The 20,950-nt window shown below is 37.0% G+C and overlaps 2 protein-coding genes across 9 annotated transcripts in view; both read right to left on the bottom strand.

Moving 5' to 3' along the window:
- Positions 1-1,135: 1,135 nt before the first annotated feature.
- dhx9 (DEAH (Asp-Glu-Ala-His) box helicase 9) lies at positions 1,136-17,706 on the bottom strand. Its single transcript, XM_058761994.1, has 28 exons — positions 17,568-17,706; positions 17,026-17,146; positions 16,801-16,941; positions 16,617-16,716; positions 16,276-16,412; positions 16,053-16,201; positions 15,020-15,066; positions 14,782-14,918; positions 14,606-14,695; positions 14,365-14,526; positions 14,187-14,264; positions 10,735-10,926; positions 10,500-10,641; positions 10,339-10,421; positions 10,095-10,251; positions 9,785-9,882; positions 7,467-7,680; positions 5,957-6,051; positions 5,803-5,876; positions 5,333-5,485; positions 5,084-5,244; positions 4,893-5,004; positions 4,578-4,739; positions 4,334-4,461; positions 4,011-4,240; positions 3,212-3,327; positions 2,869-3,069; positions 1,136-2,750 (listed from the first exon to the last, which is right to left on the bottom strand). The coding sequence occupies exons 2-28, from the start codon at positions 17,134-17,136 to the stop codon at positions 2,369-2,371; spliced, it is 3,852 nt and encodes a 1,283-aa protein (XP_058617977.1). The 5' UTR covers positions 17,137-17,146; positions 17,568-17,706; the 3' UTR covers positions 1,136-2,368.
- Positions 17,707-19,647: 1,941 nt separating this feature from the next.
- rasal2 (RAS protein activator like 2) overlaps positions 19,648-20,950 on the bottom strand; it is an 81,045-nt gene continuing 79,742 nt past the window's right edge. For all 8 annotated transcript variants that reach the window (XM_058746548.1, XM_058746555.1, XM_058746539.1 and 5 more), the window contains one exon: positions 19,648-20,923. In XM_058746548.1, the coding sequence (XP_058602531.1) occupies positions 20,756-20,923 (168 nt within the window). In that variant the 3' untranslated portion in view covers positions 19,648-20,755. The remainder of the gene's footprint in view (positions 20,924-20,950) is intronic.

The raw sequence follows: 20,950 nt of genomic DNA, 5'->3' as shown, positions 1-20,950 counted from the left end.
TAGGCAAATTCAAAGGCTTCACAGAACTACCTAGTAATAGAATAAATAATAAAAAAAGTAACAACTAGTGATAGTAATACCAATAAACAAACAAATACAAATATAATAAATAGTAGCCTAATAAAAATATTGGACTGGCAATTTATATTTTTTTTCTCCAATTCATAGCTATTGTAATGAACTGTCTTTTCTTTTGCATCGGATATTCACAAATAACGTTTGCCGGTGTATTGATTGGAAAGTGAGAGCTGGAGTACTGAGTGATCTGACAATGTGTGTGTGCTACTGATAAGAACTATAGCAGATACTGTATCTGATACTGCTCAACATGAGTCCAGTGAGTGACTCAGACTGGCAGGCAGCAGAATAATCATCATCAGATAGTCTTCATTCCTTTAGATAATGCCATTTCGATTTAATCAAATTGTGATCAAAGAACAAAACTTGTGTTTAACAAGACAATCAATTAGTTACCAATGTGCAGATTAATTGGTTTAATATCTCTCTAAATTGGATAGAACTGCTCTGTTGGAAAGAAACGGGTTTAAATTTCCCTTCACAAAAATTACATTATGGCCTGTTTAAAATGCTAAAAAGCAAAGATATGCCTACAAGTTTTTGAGCGAAGAATCTTGAGATCTAGCAGTACTATAAATCCTCTGACCTTACAATCAACAGTCATCTCTGCACTAGACTTCTGTCTATCCATCAATCGCCTAGTCTTACTACATCCAGGACAGGGGAAATGAGGGCTAGATTTATCCCTATATGTCAAAATGAGAAATGAGTCTCAACACTTTGACAAATACTCATTCCTGCCCCCCATACTGCTGCATCAAGCTCAGGCATGCCTAGGATGTGCATTGTCTCACTGCTACCTTCAAACGCTAAACACATTCATCAGCAATTGTTCTTCAAGGATAAAAGAGGTATGGACGCTCTCATCTTACCCAGAGGCTACGATTATATTTTTCTCAGAGATATTCCAAGAATTCTCTGGAATTTTGCTGTGGTGTCAGATTTGCTTTTTTGACAATCAGACGTGGGTAATAATGTATATAAACGTTAAAATAACAAGTCAAGGAGTTATGGAGTTAAAGTGGGTACAGAATTTGTGGTTAAATTTGCAATTACACGCTGAAACACAATTTTATTTGAGTTTAAATTAATCAATTAGGGTTTAATAATAATAATAAAAAAACAACATACAAAAAGCAATTAAATACTTTTTAAATCATTAATGGTAGCATCCATAGATAGACTCTCCAATCAGATATAAACATACCCTGCTGCGGGTTTACTGCGCCCTCTATCGGTAATCATTAGCAAACGCCAATGCCGTGAGCCAAAGAAACACGACGACGCCAGATATTAAGTAATCATCTAAATTAGTTATATTTGTAGTTTAACTATATATCTAATATATATTATAAATAAAATATTTTGCCAGCATTTTATTTATACACCAAACACAATTATATAGAACTAAAGGTAAATCTAAAGGCTTAAATCTTGCTATTATTTAATTATAAATATTGATTGATGGTTTCACAACACTTTTTTTTTTTGTTTAACATTTTTGAAAATGTTTAGTTGAGCAATGGATTTTTTGGTAATCGATGCATTCGGCAGCCAAAATAATTTACACTAAATCATATCATTGTATCACTTTCCGAAACGGAATGTACAATAATGAAAAAAAAAAAAAAAGATAAAATTGATTTACACTTTTCAAAAGACATGTCAACACACTTCAGCTCTCAGTGTTCCAAAACACTTGCGTGTACACAGTTTTATAGACACACTTCTTCAGCTGCAAAAATGTCACTTGGTATTCTGTGGTCTCTGGAAAGACACTGCCTGGACTCTGAAAAACTTAAAGTAAAATATTGATGCATTTATCAGCCAGCAACCCATTACTATTCACTGCAAACATGTTATATTTCACACATTAATTTCATGAAAACACATATCTAAACTATAAATTGTTTGTTTTAGGGCAAAAAATGTTGCTCAATCTGGACAGTAAAAAACTTGGCTGCAGTTACACATTGCTGCAAAACCACACATCTGGAAACTGAGTATTTGATTCCCACCAGTGACTTCATTTCTCAAGTCAGTGAACTCTTTCTTAGAGGGCATGAGAGAGATCAAGACTAAAATTATTAAAAAAGAGAAATTATTTTATTAGAATACAACATTATTGGTCACAAATAGTTATTTTTAATAACTTATTAACTGACAGTATGGCAGTCATGGTTTCAATTTATTCAAAACGAGGAAAGATTGAATATCAACAAAAAGCAACAACAAAACTAAAACATTGTTTTATACCTTCCCAAAGATATCCTTGTTCAGACATTCAGCTTTAATAACCACCCCTGTTTCCCCCCCAGCCTCCTCTGAATCCCCTCCCTCCATATCCTCCTCCTCCTCCTCCACCACTTCCACCTCCTCCACCTCCTCTGTATCCTCCACCCCCATTAGATCCTCTGTATCCACCCCCACCAGACCCCCTGAAGCCACCTCTATCAGACCCCCTGTATCCACCCCCGCTGCCACGATACCCTCCAGACCCCCTGAAACCGCCTCCACCACCCTGGTATCCTCCACCTCCTCTGTATCCTCCACCAGACCAGGATCCACCACCACCACCACCTCTGTATCCTCCTCCTCCACGGCCCCTAAACTCTCCACCCCCTCCAAAGTCAGTACGGGGCATCTTGGGTGGACGTGGACCATCTCCAAAGCTGATAAAAGGATGTTAAAATAACACAATTAACTAACATCTCATTTTCAAAAGAGTTTAGCTATAAGCAACCTTTATCCTAAATAAGTCAATTAAATGTATGGGTTCAATGATCTCACCGTGGGTTGGAGGCCATGAGGTTGATGCCAGCTGATGAGGGTCTGGACACAACCCGAATGACGTTCAGCAAGCGCTCATTGGTGGGATCCAAATTTCGGATGTATTCTGGGTCTTTGGTCACCTCCACTACCAGGGCTTCCATCGCTGCCCTCAGGGCCGCCACACCACCGGCTATGTCATGTGGAATCTTCAATTTGATCCTACAGAAGGAAGGAAAATTCTTGATGATCACTGGAACACTTCTCTTCTTGACTTCCTTGCAAATATTTGGTTTGCTTCCAGGATTCCTGACTCAAGAATTCCAGAGAACTTATTTCTTGTTGTTTATTGTTCAACACATACCAGTCATCAAGCTCAACAACTTCTCCATTGGAGGTGATTTTCTTTGTGCCGAACAGAATAAGCTGAAGAGGACTGACAAGAGTCATTCCTTTGGCAGAAATGGCTCGAGTTCGGATCTATAATTACAAAAGACATCAATTATATTGCATTTATATACTCCGAAAAGCTGATAAAAAAAAAAAAAACTTTTAGCAGATGCACACTACTATTCAAAAGTATGGGGTTCGAAAGATTTTTTAAATATTTTTTTTAAAGAAATTAATACTTTAATTCACCAAGGTCCCACTGAAATTGATCGAAATTCACAGGAATTAATAACAAATAGAAAAATTTTAATTTTAATATTTTCAAAATGTAACTCGTTCCTGTAATGCAAAGCAGAATTTTTAGCAGCCATTACTCCAGTCTTCAGTATCACATGAAAACAGTTGTGCTGTTTTATATAACAATAAAAAAACCCTACTGCCACTTTTGATCAATTTAATGGGTCAATGCTGAATGAAAGTACTAAAAATCTTATCAACACCAAAATTGGAAATGGTTTTGTACACATTACAAATGCACAGCATTTCTTTTTGTCTTTCACTACACAGTCCAATCAAATATTTTAAATGAAATATTATAAATATATGATTGGACTGGATTCTAACATTTGATTCTAATATTAGAATAAGAATGTCAAATATTATGTGAAGTGAAACTAAGTAAAAAATTATGGTTCATGGCTGTGATGCAACTTAAGTCTTAATAAAGTAGAAACTGCAAAAATAGCAGTTTAAAGCTAGACTTTCAAACCAACCTTTTCCCCAAAGACAAAAAAGGGAGATGGATACACCATATCATGGTTGCTGAAAGGACAGTTGACTGAGGACTTGTGAATGAGAGCATTACGCCCCTCTGTGGTCAGGATCTTCCTTTTCTCTTTGTGGTAACACACGTTGGGGTAAGAGCCAAACGTCAGGAGAGAGATCACCACATCCAAGTTATTGTCTGGTCCCACAGTATTAAACACCTGATTCAGGAGGCACTCTACAAAAAAGGGTAAAGACAAAAATTTACTTTAAAATCTCTAAATAACATCTGTAGAACTACATGGAAGTGAATTTGGAAGCACGGCTTAACCTTCAGGGAAGCCGACGTTAACAAGGATCTCTTTCAGCTGGACCTTGGCCTCCCAGGTCATTCTCAAAGTGGGCATGTTCAGCCTCTTGTGCTCACAAAACCGGATCTCTGCATCCTCACCTCCCATCCTGAAAAATTGTAATCTATTTAGATTACGAAACCCTCGAAACAAACAAAATGTAAAATTAAAAAAAAAAAACCTATACAAAGTCTCTAAATTTAATACAATGGCATTTGGACCCACCGAACTTCATCCCAGGCCTGGAAGACGGAGAGTAAGGCCACATGATCTGAGAAACGAGTGCCTGCAAAGTTTCTATGAACAAAACCGAGGCGTTTGCCCTCGTTGATAAAGGGCTCGGGGAAACAGGTCGCTGCTGAGACAGTGCACACAGCATCTCCAACACTAAACAACACAAACACATACAGAAGTATAAGTAAATTAAACAGGTAATCTTGGGAAAAACAGCAGTTAATAATAATGAATGACCTGTAAGTTCTTGACAGCTTTATTCATAATTTAATTCATAAACAGCCACGGTTGGATAAATAAACTTACTTAAAGATGCATCCCATGATCATCATCTTTCCCAGACGTGGTTCGATGGGCAGTTTGGCCAGAATGCGTCCCAGTGGAGTCAGCTCATCATTACAGTCTAGAGCATCCAGCTCTGGAGAGCAACAGAGGCTTGTTTGATTTTGTTCACTTAAACATCATTAGAATTAAGACGTGTAACACAAAATCTGTACCTCTCAGTGTATGTTCAGCTTCAATAACGGCATCCAATGGAGGCGGCTCAATAGCTTTGGACAAGAAATTCCCAATGGCACCCAGTCTCAGTAGCTTAATGCTGAGGGCCACCTCATGCAGTGGCGTGCGGAAGATTTCAGGAGTCATATGGGTCTCCAGTCTGCATAACAATCATTGCAATCATTAACATTTCAGATAATGTGATTTTGTTTGAGGTTTTGGTCCAACTGAAGAATGACATTTCATACTTTTCAAAACGAGCTCTGCTGCAGAGGTAAAAGCAGAAGCCTGGTTTGACTCTGCCAGCTCGTCCCTTCCTCTGCTCAAGGTTGGTCTTGGAGGCCCACACTGTGGCGTAGTTTGTCATGTTGTTGTGAGAAGTGAACAGCTTCACTTTCTGCCTGAATGACACATATTTGGTATTTTAAAACCATTTGTGGACAAAACAGAGTATATTGAAAAGAGAAATGTACATCAAAGAGATAGTTCAGCCCAAAATGACAACTGTGTAATTTACTGACCCTCATGTCCTTTCAAACCTGTATGACTTTGTATATTGGCAGCCAAACAGCTTCCATTGAATGGACAAAAAGACACATTACATGATATATATTTTTTGTTTCTCAAAAAGAAAGTCATACAGGTTTGGAATAACATGAATAATGACAGAATTGTAAGATTTGGGTGAATCATCACTTTAATTAAATGAGCTGCTTACTTGCAGGAGTCTATGACGAAGACCACATCATTGATGGTAATGCTGGTCTCAGCGATGTTGGTGGACAAAATGACCTGTGGTGTGTTTGCAAAATTTGTTTAAAACAAGTTTTAATACATCAATTCCTAAACTGCACAGTGAAACGTCTCCAGACCTTTGTCACACCCTCAGGAGCGGGCTCAAACACTCGTCTCTGTTCTTCCCTGGGAATCTGAGAGTGAAGCGGCAGGATTCGGTATCGATGACCACCTTTGAGGGACACAATATTGGAGGAATCACTATGAGTTATATTAAGAGATCAGGGGATACTAGGGATGGGAATCACCAGAGGCCCCACAATACGATATTATCACGATACATGTGTCACGATACAATATTATTGCGATTTTAAATATATTGCGATTTTCTGTGACATTGCAATTTATTACCTTTTTCCAACTTCAAATTATGCCCCTAAAGGAAAACTTTGGCAACATCTGTTTTAACTAAAAAGAAACATTTCTGTTTGTTTATCTCACTTCAATTATTGCTGCAGTGCAAAATGGGATTGTCAAGCAGACAAACTGACCAACACTTTCATGAAAACCTGTGATAAATGTATGCACCTGGCAAACTCAATTATTTGTATTACAGTGTAATCTAGTCCACCTTAATTAAATGCAAACAGGTATGCACAGCTGTGCTACTACAGGTATTTTGAACAATGCAACTTGAACTTGTACAAAAAAGTTGTGCAGACCCTTCAGCAATTGGGGCATTTGAAAGTAAATTACAGTTCAATTTAAAATAAATAAAACAGTCTTGCATTAAAATAAAAATGTTACATTTAAATTAAACATAACATGTACATGTATTAAAGTGTTGTACCACAACAGGTATACTATGTACTGCCGTCTACGTCTATCTTTGAATGGTTGCGTGTGAGATGAGCCCTCAAGTTTGTAGTTTTTCGAGTATTTTACTTTCATATGACACTCCTTGCAAATCCCATATGTCCAGGGGTGCACATTAAGTTTTTTAGCCTGATTCTCATAAGAGTACCTGGAGATTTGGTTTAGTCCACACACTACACAATGAAACCCATTAAATATAACTCTAAAAAAATAAATTAATAGAGATAATATCATTGGACTTAATTATTTTGCTTATTATTTATAAAATAAATAAATAAATAAAGCATGGTATTACTATTATGTTTTAAAATAAAAAGGGAGTATTAAATAAAAATACAATTATTTTATAGTAAACAAAAATAAAATGATATTTACTTTTTTTTTTTTAAATGTGAATTTTCATCATTTTCAAACCTAAATTAGCAAGATTTTATTTTGGTGGGTTGCCGGCAAGTAAGTATATGCGCTTCCGGGTTTAGCGCTTCGATTGAAGAGCATTCAGGGAAGAGCGTCAGTGAATGAAATGTCACGTTTTTGCATTGCGCTTTGAAAACGGTAGCGAAAAGCCTAGAATATGCTTTCAGTTCGAACAGAAATCTTATCCAGATCTTATAATTGATTTTATAATTCTACTAAATAGTATAATAAAAGATCGATACTTTGTACCGTGTATCGATACAGTATTGCCGCGGAAAATATCGCGATACTATGCTGTATCGATTTTTTCCCCCACCCCTAGGGGATAGATGTGAGCAGAATATCATTACAGACCGAAGTGAGGGTTCATCTCCAGGTGTTTCTGCATGGAATAGATGAGGTTCCAGCCTGGCAGGAAGACTAGCACAGCCCCTGGTACTTCCAGCGTTTCAATATACTTCAGCAAAGCCTCAATCAGCTCGAACGCAGTTTCCTTCTCATTCAACTGAGACATGGCACGCTTGGTTTCAAGAGTATACTCGGATCCACAGATGGCATTACAGTTCACCTGTAGAACACAGAAACACAAATGTCAAGCATTAATTGAAGTAGATTTAATTTAAGTAAACTATTACGAACTACCATCTTATCAGTGCTGTGGACGTGTGGAGTGAAGTTTAGTTAGTTAAATGCAGCTCTTCATCAACGGTTTTCAAGCTATGAAAGGGTTATGTTTTATTTCCAGTGGATATACCATTAAAAAAAAAAAAATTTGAGGCTGTGTTTTTTTAAGTCTCTTAAGCTCACCAAGGCTACATGTTCACCTCATGACCCAAAGACTTCTGCGGCACTGCACTCACAACACAACAACTCTCAGAGTCACGCTTACAGAAAAAATTAAGTAAAATAGTAATATTCTGAAATACTACTACAATTTGAAACAACTGTTTTAATAAATTTTTAAAATGTGATTTATCTCTGTGAGAGCTGAATTTTCACCAGCCATTACTCCAGTCTTTAGGGTCACATGATTGAAAGATTTCTTATTAACAGCTGTGCTGCTTAATATTTTATGGAAACAAGATACTTTTTATATAACAATATTTAAAAGGAATATTCTAATTAATTTATAATTAAATAATTTTTTTATATGTATGTGTGTATGTATATATATATATATATATATATATATATATATATATATATATATATATATATATATATATATATATATATAACAGGTGCATCTCAAATTTTAATATCGTGAAAAAGTAAATTTTTTATTAAAAAATATATTTTTACAAAAGTGAAACTTTTATATATTCTAGATTCATTACATGGAAAGTAAAACATTTCACGCACTCATTACTTGGTCGGGGCTCCTTTAGCAAAAACTCCAGCATCAGTGAGGTGTGGCATGGAAGCGATCAGCCTATGGCACTGCTGAGGCACTATTGAGCCTTTAGCTCATCTGTATTGTTTGATTCTCAATGGGGTTCAGGTCATGCATGTTGGCTGGCCTATCAAGTACAGTAATATCATGGTTAGCAAACCACTTGGAAGTGGTTTTGGCAGTGTGGGCAGGTGCTAAAGTCTTGCTGGAAAAGGAAATCAGCATCTCCACAAAGCTTGTCAGCAGATGGAAGCATAAAGTGCTCCAAAATCTCTTGGTAGATGGCTGCATTAACTTTGGACTTGATAAAACACAATGGACAAACACCAGCAGATGTCACGGCACCCCAAATCATCACTGACTTCGGAAACTTCACACTGGACTTCAAGCAGCTTGGATTCTGTGCCTCTCCAGTCTTCCTCCAGACCTTGATTTCCAAATGAAATCCAAAATTTACTTTCATCTGAAAAGAGGACTTTGGACCACTGAGCAACAGTCCAGTTCTTTTTCTCATTAGCCCAGGTAAGATGTTTCTGACGTTGTTTCTGTTTCAGAAGTCGCTTGGTAGCCCTTTTCCTGAAGACGTCCGAGCGTGGTGACTCTTGATGCACTGATTCCAGCGTCAGTCCAGTCCTTGTGAAGCTCTCACAAGTGTTTGAATCAGCTTTGCTTTACAGTATTCTGAAGCTTGCGGTCATCCCTGTTGCTTGTGCACCTTTTCCTACCCAATTTCTTCCGTCCAGTCAACTTTACATTTAATATGCTTTGATACAGCACTCTGTGAACAGCCATCCCTTTCAGTAATGACCTTCTGTGACTTACCCTCTTTGTGGAGGGTGTCAATGATTGTCTTCTGGACCATTGACAAGCCAGCAGTCTTCCCCATTATTGTGGTTTCAAAGAACAAGAGATACCCGGAATTTATACTGTAGGGATGGTCATTTAATGAAACTCAAATATAAATATTCTAATATTCTGAGACACTGGAGTTTTGACTTTCATGAGCTGCAAGCTCTAATCATCAAAATTAAAACAAAAAAAAACCTTTTTAAATGTTTTACTTTACATGTAATGAATCTAGAATATATGAAAGTTTCACTTTTTGAAATAAGTTACAAAAAAGAAATGAACTTTTTCACGATATTCAAATTTTTTGAGATGCACCTGTATATATAATGTGTATTAAAAGGCATTTATATCTTTAATGTGTATTTTTCTCAGACGGTATAGTACTTTTTTTTTTTTGTACCTATTTTAAAATAAACAAAAAAAAACATACATCTTCCTCTCCACCATCTTCATCTTTATCTTTTTTCTTCCGGTCCATTGGTGGTGGTACGAACTGAGTCATCTGAATGCAGTCTTCTAAGAAATACTCTGGAGATATCAAAACAAATAATAATCTGTCAGGTTGTTGAACAAATTCAACTGTGTTTTACAGTCAAGACATTCCAAATCAATGCTCTAATATTGGGCAATGGGTTTCCAAACAGCCACAGCAGTATTTCATCCAGTGTGTGAGATGATGTGAATATTAAATCATTATAGTATCATTATAAAACAGTGCATTGTGAAAACATGCTTCTCACCTTGTACAGGATGTGCACGTCCATGCACCTCGATGACAGGACAGCTAAAAAAGTATTCCCTAAACATGGTGGTGTCAATAGTGGCAGACATGAGGATGATGCGCACATCAGGGTAAGCCTGGACCACATCTCTCAACACCACCAACAGGAAATCAGTCTGGACAGAAAAACATACTTTGTGAATAGGGTGAGACATTGTACCTCTCTAAACCGTTTAAAGCTGATATGGTAACATTGGACTTACATTTAAGTCCCTCTCATGGATTTCATCCACAATCACATGACTGATGCCACGGATACCAGCTTCCAGCTTCCTCAGCAACACCCCTGTGAATAAGACATTTTTAGTTTTATCACCCAACACTGTGCAATGTGCAACAGTCAGAGATTAAGAAATTACTGTACCAACTGTGCAGAATAGGATGCTGGCATGAGGTCTGGGCAGGACAGACTCAAAACGCACACTGTAGCCACAGCTTTTCCCCACCTCCTCTCCTCTCTCGAATGATACACGTTCAGACACTGACACAGCACTGATCCGTCTTGGCTAAGAGGATAAACAGCAGAAGCAAGTCACATTACTGTCTTTTTCTTATGATGACCGAGCACACAAAATCAATAAGCATTTCAACAGGCTCACCTGCGTAACAATGATATTGCATTCAGATGCCCTGCCTGCCTGTACGAACTCATCCAAGATGTACTGAGGAACCTGAGTGGTCTTTCCACAGCCAGTGGCTCCACGAATGATGACCACTGGGTTATTGTCAATGGCGGACATGATTTGCTCCTTGAAGTTCTTGACTGGCAGCTGACTTCGCTCCATGAGAATCTGTAAAAAGACCATGTTGTTAGTAATCTGACAACACCAAATGCATATTGATACGATAACTATAAAGCTTTAGTCCCTGTAAACAATTCTTGCTCATGAAAAGTGATCAAAACTAAACAAAAAATGGGCATGCTGAATATCCCACGAAATATAAGAATTTTAATATAGATTGAAGAGTTTTACCTTGATTTATTTATTTATTTTTAAAATATTTGATATGCAATAGTGTACAACAGTTGTCATCAATATTGTTCATTCACCTGCCCAGGAAAGAAAAACTGCTCATTTTAAATGTGCATATATTCTAAAAGTGAATTTCATTCATGTTTATTGTTTTTTGTTTTGGTGTGTGTGCGCGTTTTTGTGACAAATGAGGACATAAATTTGTATAATGACAAGGGTATGACATAGGTATTACAAGGAGAAGGTGACTTTTCAGGACATTGACCCATGTCCCCACTTTTCAAAACACTTATAAATCACACAGAATGGAGTGTACTGAAAATCTGAAATAGCTTTAGTTTAAACTTTAGAAAGTTTAAATTCATTTTTACCTTTTATGGGCAATTTTATCTTTGATAAAGCCATTTTTTTTCTAAAAGTGTGCATCTTTTGAATTAAATTACTACATTTAATAAGTCAATTAGAATAATAAGACATTTAGGCTACCAAACAAATGAAACCAGTATCAACAAAATTAATCTTTGCAGAAGTTGCATGTGAAGTGGCGTTTAAATGCATTTACACACTGTTTAATGCAGCTCAAGAGGGACATGGAGTGCTTTAACCTGCAGTTACAAATGCATAATGTTTTGATATTTTAAACATAAAACACTGAATACTGATATTTGAAATTATTTTAAAATGAAAAGATGCTTTGAATGTGAAATTAAAATCGCCAGTAGGTGGCAGCAAGTCACTGTTAACAAATGAGTCATTGCGACTGAACCGAATAATTTAAACTGTTGATTCATTCAGGAACGAAACATCGTCCTGTTGCTCAGAGACGCAAAACCGTGCTGTAGCTGTCTGGAATCATTTTTGCTGGCGAAATTGAGCAAAAACAGGCAATATGGTGTCTAAAACGTAAGTCTCTTAATATTAACTTATTGATTTTATACAACAGTTCAATAAACAATATCAAATTTGTAATATATATATATATATATATATATATATACAGTGAGGAAAATAAGTATTTGAACACCCTGCTATTTTGCAAGTTCTCCCACTTAGAAATCATGGAGGGTCTGAAATTGTCATCGTAGGTGCATGTCCACTGTGAGAGACATAATCTAAAAAAAAATCCAGAAATCACAATGTATGATTTTTAACTATTTATTTGTATGATACAGCTGCAAATAAGTATTTGAACACCTGTCTATCAGCTAGAATTCTGACCCTCAAAGACCTGTTAGTCTGCCTTTAAAATGTCCACCTCCACTCCATTTATTATCCTAAATTAGATGCACCTGTTTGAGGTCGTTAGCTGCATAAAGACACCTGTCCACCCCATACAATCAGTAAGAATCCAACTACTAACATGGCCAAGACCAAAGAGCTGTCCAAAGACACTAGAGACAAAATTGTACACCTCCACAAGGCTGGAAAAGGCTACGGGAAATTGCCAAGCAGCTTGGTGAAAAAGGTCCACTGTTGGAGCAATCATTAGAAAATGGAAGAAGCTAAACATGACTGTCAATCTCCCTCGGACTGGGGCTCCATGCAAGATCTCACCTCGTGGGGTCTCAATGATCCTAAGAAAGGTGAGTAGTCAGCCCAGAACTACACGGGAGGAGCTGGTCAATGACCTGAAAAGAGCTGGGACCACCGTTTCCAAGGTTACTGTTGGTAATACACTAAGACGTCATGGTTTGAAATCATGCATGGCATGGAAGGTTCCCCTGCTTAAACCAGCACATGTCCAGGCCTGACTTAAGTTTGCCAATGACCATTTGGATGATCCAGAGGAGTCATGGGAGAAAGTCATGTGGCCAGATGAGACCAAAATAGAACTTTTTGGTCATAATTCCACTAAACGTGTTTGGAGGAAGAAGAATGATGAGTACCATCCCAAGAACACCATCCCTACTGTGAAGCATGGGGTGGTAGCATCATGCTTTGGGGTGTTTTTCTGCACATGGGACAGGGCGACTGCACTGTATTAAGGAGAGGATGACGGGGCCATGTATTGCGAGATTTTGGGGAACAACCTCCTTCCCTCAGTTAGAGCATTGAAGATGGGTCGAGGCTGGGTCTTCCAACAAGACAATGACCCGAAGCACACAGCCAGGATAACCAAGGAGTGGCTCTGTAAGAAGCATACCAAGGTTCTGGCGTGGCCTAGCCAGTCTCCAGACCTAAACCCAATAGAGAATCTTTGGAGGGAGCTCAAACTCCATGTTTCTCAGCGACAGGCCAGAAACCTGACTGATCTAGAGAAGATCTGTGTGGAGGAGTGGGCCAAAATCCCTCCTGCAGTGTGTGCAAACCTGGTGAAAAACTACAGGAAATGTTTGACCTCTGTAATTGCAAACAAAGGCTACTGTACCAAATATTAACATTGATTTTCTCAGGTGTTCAAATACTTATTTGCAGCTGTATCATACAAATAAATAGTTAAAAATCATACATTGTGATTTCTGGATTTTTATTTTAGATTATGTCTCTCACAGTGGACATGCACCTCGATGACAATTTCAGACCCCTCCATGATTTCTAAGTGGGAGAACTTGCAAAATAGCAGGGTGTTCAAATACTTATTTTCCTCACTGTATATATATATATACATACATATACACACACACATACATTTTCTGCACCCATATCTTGAATTTTGTGATCATTCTTAATGCATTTTATTAGACTGAATCATGCAGTGAAAGAACAGACTCTAAATGCGCACGCGCCCTTCTTCACGTAATGTAAGCATAGGTGTTCTGTTTGGTTTTTGCAAAATACTCGATAATGTCAAATTGCACATCGTTAAAACAACAATTACGATATTATTGCAGACAATATATAATCGCACACCCCTACTCGTGTGATTTGAAATTCTTTTAGTTTTCATTTTATTCAAATTTAAAAAACATCCCAACATTTCTGGAATTCGGGTTGTAATACATAATGTGATTTATATATAATATAAAAATCCCCTCAAATAGAAAATGTGAAATGCCCTCAGATAACACACATGGACTAAAACCAACAAAACTCCTATTTTAATTTCATGGAGTCTTTCAGGGCTGTTTTTATCTCACCGTCTGCAGATTTTTATCTTGTTCAAGCTGGTAGTTGAGCTCATGCAGCAGGTCTGTGCTGATCTGTTCTGGAGTACACTGTAAACCAAAGTAAAATAGGTTTTCAGTGGCAAGAAGTGTATCACACCAATTTCACTTGCTATCATTGAGTTAAAAGAGTTCAGAACAGCGGACTCACAAATGCTAGCGGCCCTTCGTCGATGTTGGAGCTGGTCCAGGGGTTCCAGTTGACCTGCGGAGGAGACCACGGCACCACTCCTGCCGTGCTCTGCCTTTGTGAGGGCTCAAACTGAGCCATCTTCCCTTGCACCAGAGATACTGGACTGTTGGGGTCCTGAGGCTAAAAAAGGACACACGTTCTTACTTATTCTTACTTGGTAATGCTCATAAGTCAGGCAGTTTTTCTGTCCAACACTTACAGAAGGTGGGATCTGGATGCCAAGCTCCTGCACAAAACTGTGTATTTGATGCTGTACATCATCACTGAGATTCACTTCATATACATCCACCTGTCACAGCAACCAACACAGGAAGTTAGAAGAGTTGGCAAACACACAGGTCTCAGAAGCTAGATAAACTAGGGTGTTAAACTCACAGTCTCTCCTTCTTTCTTCTTGGTCTGTCCCGTGTAGGCTTCTATGACTCCCAAATGATAAAGCTGACGGACAATAGACAGCGCACAAGACTGGGCGGCCAGCTTCTTCGTAGAGCCATGCTCACGGGCAAAAACCTCTGGAAAAGTAGGGCAGCTTTAGCAAGGACACAACTTCTGATGTGAAAGAATTTGTCCTTGACCTTACAGTTTATTATGTAGAAGGTTTTCTGATACTTACTCCTACCCAGTTGTCTTACAAAGATTGTCATCTCAGCAATAAAACTCCTATAACAGAGCAAGATTTAAAATCAAGACGTCCCAACACGACATTTAGCCCACAGGTGTTTTTACAAGATTTAAGCACAAATAAACTCCACAAACTGACCTCTTAACCCGGACAGCACATGAGATCAACAGTGTGACATTTCAGCGCAGAGCCCATACAGGACAACCCATCCTGAGCAGGTTTGTTTTTCTGCCAGACTTCAAAACATGGTGTTATTCCTCTCTAGGTACTGGAGGACTTGACCCCTGATGGACGAGTGACACCAGAAATCACAACCAGACATTATTTTGCCTCTCCCACCTCTAAACCCAACCAATCACATACTTCACCATGTGACCTCTTAGTGTAGCCTAAGTCATGTCACATGTTTTCCCCCATGTAAGGTTGCGATTTCTGGCATCTCTATTGTCCTCCTTTAAGATTACATACTACATGGATGAATCTCACAAAAACATGTCCAGGTCACATTTCACCCCCAAAATAAAATGCAAACAAAATGAAATAAAAACATTAATAAATATGAATAGTCCTAAATGGACATAATAATAAAGCCTGTTTTTAGAACAATACGATTTTTTTTTTTTTTTTGCATTGATGAGACAATTAATTCAATTATTCTTATACATTTGAAATACAGTATTTTACGTGATGCAGTGAAATATGACCTGGACATGTTCTTGACATGTTTTGTGAGATTCACCCATAAAACATTGTTGATTTTGTAAGGTAACATCCGAGATGAGACCGTCTTTTAGTTGTCTGAGATCTCATTGAGGTTAGATACACATCAAGGAGTTCTCTGTCATTGTTTCAGTCCAGCAGAAAAACAAACCTTTGACACACTACATTTAAATGCAAAGTCTGATTTTCAATGAGGATACCAGTCTTTAATTGAAAACATTATCCTACAAAAGAATAATGCTCTTATACAGCACATGGAATGGGTTAAAAACTAAGCTGTTGTCGTAAATGGGAATGTTCAGACCTGTTGTGGTCAGGCCCGACTTGGCTGTACTTGTAGTCGGTTTGGTTCTTCTCCTTCTGAAAGAACTGGTTCAGACGGGCCTTTGCATTGTCCAGAGTCCAGTTCCCATGCAGGCCAGCATTTAGATCAACTTCCTCTGATTCTAAGGTCTTGAGGAATGAGAAAAGACCCCTTAATTCTCAGAAACTTTCTATTAAAACGTGGCTAAAAAATGAAGACCTACTGCTTTTGCATCCTGATCGTCTTTCTTAGAGTAATACTCTTGCAGGTTGGCTCCTCGCTCCCATTGGGCATTATTACCAAATCCAGAATATCCCAAACCTGTGACTCCAGGAACGGGTGCAGAAACCTCAGAAGGTTCTGAGACACAGGAAGAACATTGTTTTAGTCAATGTTATAAATGGTTTAAATAAAACCAGTGTGTGTATGCCGTAACTACACCAATCTGTAGGCAAAAGGCATCTTTCTACATTGACATCTAAAATACTGATATTAAATTATAGCAGATGTTTTGTTAGCAACCAATGACTGGATGAATCCAAGTATAACACAAGACACCTTCACCTGATTCCTTCTTCACAGCCAGATGTGGAGGTAGCGGACAGTTGGATGGGAGATTTCCAAACCCACCACCTTCTTCATTCCCTCCATCAGGTACGCTGACCTGAAAACCATAAATGCAAACTCAGACCTTCCTCATAATACAGATGAGTAGTGGAAGAACTTTAAACACAGATGTGATACTGACCCCTAGAGCAGGAACTTCACTAGGACTAACTTCTTTCGTCCGAACAAGATAATTCACAAAATCTCGGGCTGCATTGGACTGAGCATCTTTCTTGTTGGTAGAATTTCCCATGGCAATGTAATTATAACCCTCAATACGCACCTTATAACAACAAACACCTTTTATTATTAAGTATTTTATATAAAATTTGCAAGTGACTTCAAGAGGCCTTAGTCTTATTCTCACCTCACACAAGAATTTCTGTCTGTTTTTATTTCCAGCAGCTCGGATGTCATAACTTGGCGTTAGCTTCTTTTTTCCACACCAAGCATACAGGAAGTTCTTAATGTCCGCCATTGTTGACGGCCTGCATGTGAATTAAATTAATATGAAGATTAAAAATAAAAGCAAGATTATTAATCGCCTACAGGAAAACATTATGGTAAACTCTGCAATCTTCCCATTTCTCAGAGATAGCCTAAACGTAGCCATGCACTGACTGCAAGACTAGGAGGAAAAATATGATTAAAGCACTAATGTAAGAATAATTGTATCCAACTCGTTAATGTGTATTGGTTAGCATTTTAAACTGTCAGCACAAAAAAATCATACATTTAAACATCTAAAGATGTTTTTTGGCTATATATTAGCAGATAGTCTGCTGCAGCCAATGGGCTAACATTAGCTAGCCGGTTCCTGCAGCCATATCCAGGCCATATATTAAAATTACTACTAAACAAAGTTATAAAATAAAAATGAAAATGAACAACGCTACGTTTGTATCATACCCGACAAAGGCCCTTTCGCACAAATCCAAACAAGACGCACACGACGTTCAGAAAAGTACGTATCTTACAGGACGGCTAACAGAGGCGGTTGTGGCTAGAAGGGACCCACACAAGCAGATCAGAACAGGAAGTGACGCAGCCATGAAAGCGTATCAGACAGTGCAAAGCAGATTCATTAAAGTATAAATATTACTATTGATAACATATATAGATTTCGGGGTTAAAATCTCACCTTCTGAAAATGAAACTGATTTCTGTATGGAATGGTAGGATCCCAGATGGAGGAGCAGTACGATTAAAGTATGTTAAATAAATTATTCACACTTTTTTGGTCATCTTTATACAAAAGCAAAAGTTATTCTTTTTACTTTTGGATTTTAGAAATCTTCCAATACTTCTTCATCTGTCAGTGGTGCTGGTGCAGGTTCTCCCTCTGCCTTCTTGCATGTCGACAAGTCAGTAGTTAATTTGATTAATTAAGAAATGTAACAGGTTGGATTAGAGAATATTTAATTATGTGAAAAGAGTGTAAGACTATGTGAAAAAAGCTGCAGCGCATTGAAATAGACACTGAATTATATTCAATGTCAAATGTTTGTAAAGTAATTTAGCTCATGAACCTTTCACGCTTAAAGCTTTACCTTGATTGAATTGTGTTTGAAATCGTTTTATACATGTTATTATTCTGATGACGTTAATGGTTGTACTCGGTGAGCTGCTAGCGCTAGCTGTTGCTATTTTTACCACAACTCAGAAAATAAAACACTGATATGATGATCACAGCTACTGAAAGAGCTTACAGGTGGCGATGGATACCATTATGGCAAGCCGTTTTAACTTTTATTCATTCTCAGGATATGACTTCTTGATATCAACAATTTAATTCTTGATATCAACAATTTAATTTCTGATATCAACAATTTAATTTCTGATATCAACAATTTAATTGTTGATATCAAGAATTGGGAGGGTAATTTTTGATATCAAGAATTAAATTGTTGATATCAGAAATTAAATTGTTGATATCAAGAATTAAATTGTTGATATCAAGAATTTAATTGTTGATATCAAGAATTAAATTGTTGATATCAGAAATTAAATTGTTGATATCAAGAATTAAATTGTTGATATCAGAAATTAAATTGTTGATATCAAGAATTAAATTGTTGATATCAAGAATTTAATTGTTGATATCAAGAATTTAATTGTTGATATCAAGAATTTAATTCTTGATATCAAGAATAGACATTTTTACTAGTAAGAATTGTATTTCTGATATCAAGAATTAAATTGTTACTAGTAAGAAATTAATTCTTGATATCAACAATTGATTTTGAATGGCAGCCTATGGTGACATTTAACTAGTGAAAATACAATTACAGATATCAACAATTTAATTCTTGATATCAACAATTTAATTCTTGATATCAACAATTAGCATTTTAACTAGTGAAAATGTAATTGTTGATATCAAGAATTAACATTGTTACTAGTGGAAATGCAATTGCTGATATCAAAAATAGCCATTGTTACTAGTGGAAATCTAATTCCTGATATCAAGAATGAACATTTTAACTAGTGAAAATTGAATTGTTGATATCAAGAAGTCATATCCTGAGAATGAATAAAAGTTAAAACGGCTTGACATATACCATCGATTTTTCCCCACAAGGAGTGTAAACGCCCCGGATATCGGGGGAAATCTAACATTAACTAAGAAAAAAAACAATACATGATAATTAACTTTTTTTTTTTTAAATGTTAGTTAATAAAAATCCAAACTATTCATCGTAAGTCAAGTTTAGCTCAGGTTCATCAACTAATATTAATAGATACAACTTTTCAACATTAACTAAGATTAATAGACGTTTCAAATTTTTCATTGTTAGTTCATGTTAACAAATGAAACCTTATTGTAAAGTGCTACCAAATTATGTAATATAAAACATCATCATAATCAATACAACAATCTTTAATGGGAATTACTTTTCTTTTAGTGTGTGCATTAATGCCAATAAGGCAAAATGAATGGAAGCAGAAATTATAAATCAGTTTCAGGTTAAACACAGACAACATGATCAATGAGGCCACAATCCATCTTTATTCAATGCTCAGCTTTCAACTTTGAGACTGACCATCAAATATATCGCTACAAGAACAGCAAACATCGAGGAGTTCTGTGCCACAAAAGGTTAAAGACATTGATGCTCATAAGGACAGAGTGAGAACACAGTGGGAAAACAATAACTTTCAATAAAAGTAGCAGACAAACAATAAAGAGGATCAGAAAGAGGGCAGTGAGGCTGTCTAGAACAAGAGGGCAGTGAGACTGTAGACTGGTGGTTTCACAGCACTCTGGTCAGATACATAAAACACATATAGGGCAAAAAAAAGGTTAAGTTGGGTTGAGTGCCAGTAAAACAGCCTACATATGTCAAAATAAAAATGAAGTTCAATTAATTCAGTTTGGTAATTAAGTTCAATATTTTAATTGACAGTCTTATTTTTTAGTAAAATTAATGAACGCGTATTTCAATTTATTAAATATGTTCTAGATTTGTTGTAATCAAACCGTAGCTGGCTTAATTGTGTCCTTTTAGACAACTAAAATCAGTCAACAACACCTTTTGCAAGATGATAAAATAATAATAATAAAAAACAAAAAAATAGAAAACTTGTGTTAGAAAACTGAGTGCATAAAATTGCCTTTTATCTATTTCTGCCAGTCAGATTCTGCAGCTTGAGGACATTTACAACTACGACCGATACCCATGTGCTTTTCTTCATATTTTCTTTTAAAACAATTCTATTTTAAGATATGTACATCTCCTTCATATATCTTAGGCAATAATTAAAAATCTGTTTGCAATCTTAAATCTGCATTTATGCGTAAATCAGTATTTAAAAAAAAAAAACACAAACTCATTGACTTAGAACCGACGCTACGCTTTACTCTCCCACGCAATTTCAAAACACTCCTTCGCAGTAGCATTTCTGTACAGAACCAATATTAGATAACGTTTATATACATTAATAACCAGACATTCCTTGCAATCGCATGTATACAGTAGTCAGTCAGTTTAGGCATGTAGTCTAAGTACTCAGTCCGTGTTGAACTCGACCAATTGGTGCTGGTGATCTGTCTGGGAGCACCAATCGGCACGGATCATCAAGTCCATGAGCACCAATCAGCAGCTGCTGTTCTTAAACTCTCCGTTCTCAGTGATGGAGAGCTTGGTGGGGTTGGTGGGCGACAGGCCGTTGCGGAGGTTGTGCATGCTGTATCGCTCTTTGACCTGAGTGAGGGCACTCATCAGCCGAGAGTTAGCTGCATCCAGGGAGCTGATCCTCTTCTCCTGCAAGAGAGAGAGAGAGAGAGCAAA

Source organism: Onychostoma macrolepis, chromosome 02 (assembly GCF_012432095.1).
Source record: "Onychostoma macrolepis isolate SWU-2019 chromosome 02, ASM1243209v1, whole genome shotgun sequence".
Lineage (NCBI taxonomy): Eukaryota > Metazoa > Chordata > Actinopteri > Cypriniformes > Cyprinidae > Onychostoma > Onychostoma macrolepis.
Note: the sequence above shows the minus strand (reverse complement) of the source record. Positions and strands in the feature narration are given on the sequence as shown.